This window comes from Astyanax mexicanus, chromosome 10 (assembly GCF_023375975.1).
Source record: "Astyanax mexicanus isolate ESR-SI-001 chromosome 10, AstMex3_surface, whole genome shotgun sequence".
In the NCBI taxonomy this organism is placed as follows: Eukaryota; Metazoa; Chordata; class Actinopteri; order Characiformes; family Acestrorhamphidae; genus Astyanax; species Astyanax mexicanus.
In genome coordinates this window covers 52,000-59,418 of record NC_064417.1, presented here as the reverse complement: position 1 = coordinate 59,418, position 7,419 = coordinate 52,000, and the positions used below count along the sequence as shown (strand labels likewise).

At 38.9% G+C, this 7,419-nt stretch overlaps 1 protein-coding gene across 3 annotated transcripts; it reads right to left on the bottom strand.

Moving 5' to 3' along the window:
• Positions 1 to 5,883, bottom strand: trim105 (tripartite motif containing 105). Of its 3 annotated transcripts, none has more exons than XM_007240707.4 (7): positions 5,508 to 5,883; positions 4,587 to 4,938; positions 3,175 to 3,270; positions 2,871 to 3,104; positions 2,463 to 2,482; positions 2,131 to 2,240; positions 1 to 1,940 (listed from the first exon to the last, which is right to left on the bottom strand). In XM_007240707.4, exons 2-7 carry the CDS (start codon positions 4,908 to 4,910, stop codon positions 1,393 to 1,395), a joined length of 1,332 nt encoding a protein of 443 aa, XP_007240769.3. In that variant the 5' UTR covers positions 4,911 to 4,938; positions 5,508 to 5,883; the 3' UTR covers positions 1 to 1,392. The 3 variants fall into 3 exon arrangements, with proteins under 3 accessions (XP_007240769.3, XP_022539406.2, XP_007240770.3); XM_022683685.2 differs by having other exon boundaries at positions 4,587 to 4,969; positions 5,508 to 5,882; XM_007240708.4 differs by lacking the exon at positions 5,508 to 5,883 and having other exon boundaries at positions 4,587 to 5,488.
• Between the last annotated feature and the right edge of the window lie 1,536 nt (positions 5,884 to 7,419).

The window sequence follows — 7,419 nt, the reverse complement described above, 5'->3', positions numbered from 1 at the left end:
TTTTTACCGATATTAGATTTATTACTGATTTTCGCTACAGAATGATACAGTATATTTGTACAGATGTGTCAACCATCACAAACATTTTATATAAATCACAGTGTTTTAAAGTGCCTTAAAAAATCACCAACAATGATTCATTTGAAGAATGCAAAATATATGTACAATATATTTAAAGCTCCTCCAGCATTTCTATTTGTTTGGATTCACGTCCAAAAGCAAAAACGCTCCAGAGCAGATACAAACAAAATCTCACATATAAAGCTTGTTTTGTTGTTTTTCACGGAGACAAAATTCTAGCTCGGGGTCATGTGGACCATGTAATGTGGAACGCTTCGTGCCAACACTTCATCAATGTCAATTATCTGAGCAAAATCTTATCTTTTTGCACCTGCTCTCGTCTGCCTGGAAGAAAAGGGAATCAGATTAAACAGCTGATTGATTGGTTCATACATTTGGCATCTGCATACAAGATATGTTGTTTAAGCAAAAATAAAATGCTAACAGCCATCTGGATTACTATTAAATCATGAGTGACAAGTGTTCTGCAGTGTGGTCTCTTCTTAAAGTCTCACAGGATGTGCTGAACAGCCACAGGTATCTAAAAGGTGAAATTATTGCTCTAAACAATAAACAATCCACAGCCTGATACTGAACATCACACTGCAGGGCTGAAGATGCACAAAGCTAAGTTTCTGCCACAGGTCTGATTGTGCTTATAACAAAAATACTCCCATTACTCAGTACGTACCTCCTTCTTTACATAAGCTAGCAACAGGATATAACATTCTAACTTACATGTATTTCGGATTATAAATCTGTATTATATAAATACACACATACATACATAAAAACAATAAAATTAATAAAAGATGATTAATTCATTATTTCTTGTGTGTTCAATCTGCGATTTAGATTTGTTTTTAAACCAGTACTTGTATTCAGTAACATGATACTACACTGGGTATAGATAATGAAATAATTGTGCAACTAATGACAGATAAGAGTCCCCTATAAACATATAACTGTGAAGCTAAACACAATACAACATTATTTTATTGTATCATTATAAATCTGTTATTGTGATAAATGATTTTCATCAGTTTAAAAAACACACTGACCAACTCTACGTTTGATTAAAGAAAGTAGAATTAGTTCAGTTTAACTGTTTGAAACCCTTAATGTATTTGGTCTGTGTGTAAAAATATGATGCTAAATATGTACAAATTTCTTTTGGTGATACAATTATTTTTCCCAGATCACTCAGCCCTATGCTGAACGCACTGCTTGACTTGCAGTGAAAACAAAATTTTATGTATTTTTTATGATAAGTATGGCTTGTAGTATAAAAATAATTTTACTTTAGTTCTCAGTAATCAGATTAGAGGCCACTTATGAAGAGGGAAAATGGAGGAGACGGAGGGGATGGACTTTCTGACCCGGCTCGCTGAGGCACGGGCTGAAGAACGGGAACGCTTTCGCTCGCGGCCCATTGGAGAAGGAGTAGAGCAGCCGCATGTCATCAGCACTGTAGAAGGAAACCCTGCGCTCTTCACAGTCTACAAAAACCCCGATCCTCTGAGGTCGGGAGGTCACGGGCAGTGAGGTCCAGGGCTGAGTCCCAGCTGAGTAATCTCGACCGTTACGGAGGCGGAGGGTCCAGTAACCGTTCTCAGGGCACAGCTTGACCCGGGTCTGACGGTCCACAGTTTCTAAAGCAACACCTAAATCCCACTTGGGCTTGATCCCAACACCAACCTCCCAGTAATGCCGGCCTGTCTGAAAGCCTTGAGCTGCGAGAACATTTACGCACTGGACGAAACGCTTGGGGTTGTGCTGGTAGGGCTGAATGACAACGTTCTCAAACACTTGAGTCCGGTCTGGGGAGAGCAGGAGGCTTGGATGGACGGTGTCGTCATCAAAGGTCAAGGGTAGTGGCCCTGTGAATTTAAATCACAATTAAAATTGATAATCTATATAATTATCAGGGTATCAGATGAATCAGGGCAATCAGAATCCTTACAAGAAGTTAAAACATTTCCCCTTCAATTGTGATTTAAAATATTGCTGCAATATTTGAAATGTTGGACATGTCTTGTTTTAAGAGTAAAGGATGAGAACAGCAGTTACCTGGTTTTAAACTCTGAAACATTTTTCGCCACACTGTATACTGAAGAGGAGCAATATATTTACTGCAAAATTCATCAAAATCTGGAATTGTCATGGCTTGAATCTGTGGCCTGAAAATAACAGAAAATATCACAGTTAATAGATAAGAGGCTGATTTGAGGATATAATGAAAACAGTACAACACTAAAAGGTTTAGCACATAGTTCAACATTTAAAACTCTTGTTCCAGATGTTAACAGAATGTCCTAGATTCTGATCTGACAGTGGCTTTAAGAGCAAGACAGAACACATCACTAGGAAACGTGTAATAGGTTTCTTCAATTACCACTCACCTGGAATTGAATTCTGGCACCTAAAAGGGAAAAAGAGAAAAGAACACATTATCAAGATGAAGGACGTATTTCAACGACTCCATAGAAAACGAATTCTGCACCAGGGGGACGCTGTTAAGGCCTTACTCCATCTGTCATCCAGCACTGGAGCAGATGCTCAGATCTGAGCAATACTCATATCAGGTAGTCCTGCTACTGTGTGAAATGCAAATTAGGTGCCGGAAGCCGCCTCACATTACTAATATTTCATTCCTACATTTACCTCAGCAGTGGTTCCCGTAAACATAAACATGAATTTTCACAATGTTTGCTCCACAGAAAATGGAAGGGAAAAACATGAGATCTATGCTAAACAACAGCGGCAGATTATCATTCGCCCCACCAACAATAACGGAACCGGCCTGTTACCTCCACCATCAGGCTGCCGCTTATGGTGCCAGCCGCCTGTTGGATCGTGTTCAGGTTCTCCTCCAGCTCGCGTACAGCTGTGTGAAGGTCCTCCAGGTGGCGCTGCAGGCTCTGCTCCATCACCTCCTGTTCCCTCTGCAGCTGCTCCAGCACCGCCGCCTCCTCTACCTGCAAGAAGTGATGCAGGGCCTGGAAGTCGCTGTGAATCCGGTCCCGGAGCGCAGCTCCCGCTTTCTGTAAAAGAGAGCGGCTTAGAAACGACCTGAACTCAGCGGGAGACTAAAAGCTTCCAGGACACTCTTACTCTTATTGTGTCCATCTGCTCTTCATCTTTACGGATCATGGTGATGAATTCTTCTTTACGGGACTTCTGGGAGTCCAAACTGTTCTTAAGCTGCCTCTGGAAAAAAAAAAACACATTTATATTATTACTATACCATATATTACGCTATTTATGATATATTACAATAAAATCATTAGAGGTTCATTAATACAGTTTATAATTGCTGTCCAGCCAATTGGTTGATTAAACATTACATGCTACTACATGCACACATAAAAGTTATATTATAATATAATAATATAATACAATTACATAGTAGAATATAATATGTATAATAAATAAGTATAACCATTTTTAGTATTTAAATAAATATATTTAGTAATTAATTAATGAATCTGTCTGAGCTGTAATACTGGTGATAAATATTGAAAACTGCGACAACAAAAGTTAAAGTTTAAACAAAAATAAAACCTAAAATCAATAAACAGATTCCAAGAGCATGTTTTCCAAAAAAGGGCATGTCATGTGTTTTGTATCAGTCTTGTGATTGTTACAAATTACAAACAGGATAAGCTTCCTGAAATTTCATGACGTTTTTTTTCTGCAGCTTGAAAGGTTTCTGAGGGTTAATAAGTGAAATGTATTCAAATAATCAGTTCAACCACAAACAATCTCATCACTAAGCTGAATATGAACATAGTAGAGCAAGTTTTTACTGAATGATTTCACTTCATTTTAAAGGAACCATTGCTATATTTTTTTTTGTTTTAATGAAACAATAAAACATCAATAAAGATTAAATCGCAGTGACACTTTTCGGCCCAGAGTATAATGTGGAATACACCTGGATGATAAAGTAAACGTTTATTCTGCACAATTACAGCAAAAAAAGATAGTATTGTTATTGTTTAATTCTTTAAAAGCAAGAATTTTTGCATAACATGGAAGTTTGTCAAAATTTGGTCTTGTCTTTACATGAACTTGGGTTATCGGATAATGAAACTTTCTGAGCTTTGCAAACAGACAATAAACTCAATGAATTATATGAAATCATTTACAACCTAGTTTTTTTCTCCATTTCTGAGTACTGTGTTAAACGCTGCTCGATTAATTTAACTAAACAGTTTTTAAAATAAACAAATACAGGCTGAAAAATGAGAATACTCTAGAGTAAACCTTTGAAATGTGACTGGAATATAATTTATGAACTAAAACCAAGCTCTTTTTTCAGATTTCTTAGTCACGCTATTAACATGACTACTTGGATAATTATATAAATGTAGAAAAATATTTAAATCGGATTATAAAGTGTGTTTAAACACATTGCCTGTGCTCTAAAACAGGCGGTCAGGGCAGAGTAAACCTGAGCTCAGAGTGAGGCAGAGGTTACCTGGAACCGGTTAAATCAGTTTATCATGGGTGAAAAAACTCACCTGTAAATTCTTCAGGTAGCCATTTGAAGAAGTTGCTTTGACTTTTTCCACCAGTCCTGCCACCAGGTAGTTGGTCTGGAAGTGTTTGTTGGGGAACTCCTGCCGGCACTGGGGGCAGGAGACCGGTCCCCTCAGGCTCCTCCAGTAAGTGGAGATGCAGCGCTTACAGAAGTGATGCATACAGCCCAACATCACCGGCTCAGTAAACAGTTCATAACAGATACAGCAGGTAAGATCCTCCCTCAGAGTGGCTTTACTCACCCCACTGTTCCCACTGTTCCCGCTGTTCCTGCTGTTCCCACTGTTCCTGCTGCTGCTCGCCATTAGAACAGACTGGAGTTCTTTACTTTCACTTCCACTTCTGTCAGTCTGTAATCATGTGGCTTTAGGGGGATTAACAGAGTCATCTTATTTACACCAGACACATATTAATCAGTAGGTTAAATCACATGTGAGACCTCTTCTCAGCGGATTAAACTCTAAAATAAAGATGAAAAATAACCGAACTGGTAAAAACTGTCTGAACCTGCAGCCTGATAGACTTTAACCCGACTGTAAACAGGTTCAGTAGATAAGCTAAGCTAGTTAGCTCTGTTCGTACAGAAAACTCACAGCTACACTTTTAAACCTTTATATTAACGCTGACACTAAAACCTATAACCGACTGAAAATGGCCCCTAAAGAGATTTAGCAACAAATAAACCATAAATAAAACCAAACAAATTGAGCTCCAGTGAACATAGCCGTGAATTAGCTTAGCTTATCTTAGCTGTGGCTGCGCTGGTATTGCGCAGTCTGTCAGCAGCAGCACCGTGTTTATAAACACTACAGCCCCGCGGGCTAAGCTAAAATATCCCTTTATTGCAGTAATAATAATAATAATAATAATAATAATAATAATAATAATAATAATAATAATACCTGTTCTGTCGCCCTGGTCCTGTTCCCAGCTGCTTCTGTCCGGAAATGTTGAACTGCTAAACTCCTCCCTGAACCGCCTCTTACTGAGAACTTCTGTGCGGAAATGTAGGTTCTGTGTGGTGGTGAGAGCTGTAGTGAACTTTAGTGCTTATGCTTAGATGGAACTTTGCTATACAAATCCAGATATTAGTTTGGTGGTGAGAGGTTCTGTGCGGTGGTTGCAACCAGAGTTTTAACAATTTTTGATGGTTTTAAGAACTGTAGTGCTTAAATGCTTAGATGGAAATTTGCTATCAAAAATCCATGGATTAGTTTGAATAAAGCTATTTTGAAACAATCAGTACTCCATTACACATTTGACCACTAAACCTCCACCCATTTTAACCAAATCCCTTCCCAGTACAACAATTTAAATGTACTGTCCTATACAGAATACAGTAATCAATCTGACTGACTGGCGAGGAATTATTGAATACCAAGTGTAAATGCATGTGGCTAAAATCTTATCAGAAAACCTGTCCTGTAAAGGACAAAGAGATTTTGATATAAAATCGGTCACATAAAAATGAATTATGTTTGATTTCTTGGAAGATCTCAGAGGAACAACACCAGAAAGGGCAGATGGCATTTTCATATGTATTGTTTGGACACAGATATCCAGTTGTATTCCAAGTCGCATTAGAATGCAGAGGATGTCACGGTGGAGATTAAAGCAGTGACACCCGGAGCACACACACTCCAGGGAGTGTCACCTCAGATAAGCGTGCCGGTTGCGTCTGCAGGACCACCAGCCGTGTCTGTCTGCAGCGTCTCAGGTGGGCAAAAGCGTGATCCCTGTGACCGGCTCAGAGTCTCTGGAGCACAATAACAAGCTTCAGCCTCAATTAGACACAAGGCCTCTGCAGGAGGGAAGTGCAGGAAAACACGGCGGCAGATTTAATGGGTGGTTTGGGACTCGCGTTAGTGACTCACTTCAAACACTCTTTTTACACAAATACCTTTTTATTCTCTGACTAGAGGTTGCTCATTTTGTCATTTGACACGGTCAGCTGCACCTGTTTACTTTCTTGTTGGTTTTTGAGTCAAAATCCTTTTTTCACTCTTTCATTTACAGGAAAAAGTGCCAGGTTCAGGCAGTGCATTTGTGCCTCAATTATAGTGCAGCTAAAAGCCAACCGATTATTAGGCTTTTAGGAAAATCCCCTGGCATTACCAGAAAGCACTGTGACTTTACTTACACTTCTAAAACCAAATGATGGAACTGTAGAAAAATATTTTTTGCGGCTTTTGTTGTATAGATGGAAACCCTGAAACTTGTTATAGAAAAATAAAGTCTTAATGACAACAACAATAATTAGAAAGGTTCGCTTTCAGCTTAAAGCAATTCCAAAATGGTTGTTTTATGTGTGGTTTGTATGGTGCTGACTGGTAGAAAGTGGTAGTGCCTCAACAAAACAACTAAAATACCTTTGAGCAAGAAACCTCCTAACCACCATTGCTTACTGGGAGCTGTCCGTGACATGGCTCCTCTGTTCCGGGGGGTTTCTGGTATTGTAATGGCAGTACAGTATCAGCACTGTAAATACGCCAATGTACAGTAATCAATTTACCAGGGTAATTAAAGGAGCATTAAGAATTATATTTTCTGTAGCAACTTATAACATGATCAGATATTAGGGAAATATGTTAAGTTCAAGGACTGGCCACTTGTGACAGTAGACCCTCAGGCAGTATGTACTTATTTGAACTCTGTGGTATGTCATGGTAATATGTATGGGTTTAGTCTTCAAACCACCATTTCCTCAGTTGCCAGGTATAGAGCACAACAGCACAGTAACAATGTGTTGCAGACATGGAAACATCCAAGCTAAAGATTAATACAGAACTTCAGCAAGGTTTGCTAACTATTGCT

Coding starts and splice junctions, on each gene's coding strand:
- trim105 (XM_007240707.4), bottom strand. CDS start 4,910: ATGGCGAGCAGCAGCAGGAACAGTGGGAACAGCAGGAACAGCGGGAAC. Junction 3,105..3,174: donor AGCAGATGGACACAATAAGA/GTAAGAGTGTCC, acceptor TCTCTTTTACAG/AAAGCGGGAGCTGCGCTCCG. Junction 2,483..2,870: donor GCGGCAGCCTGATGGTGGAG/GTAACAGGCCGG, acceptor TTTCCCTTTTAG/GTGCCAGAATTCAATTCCAG.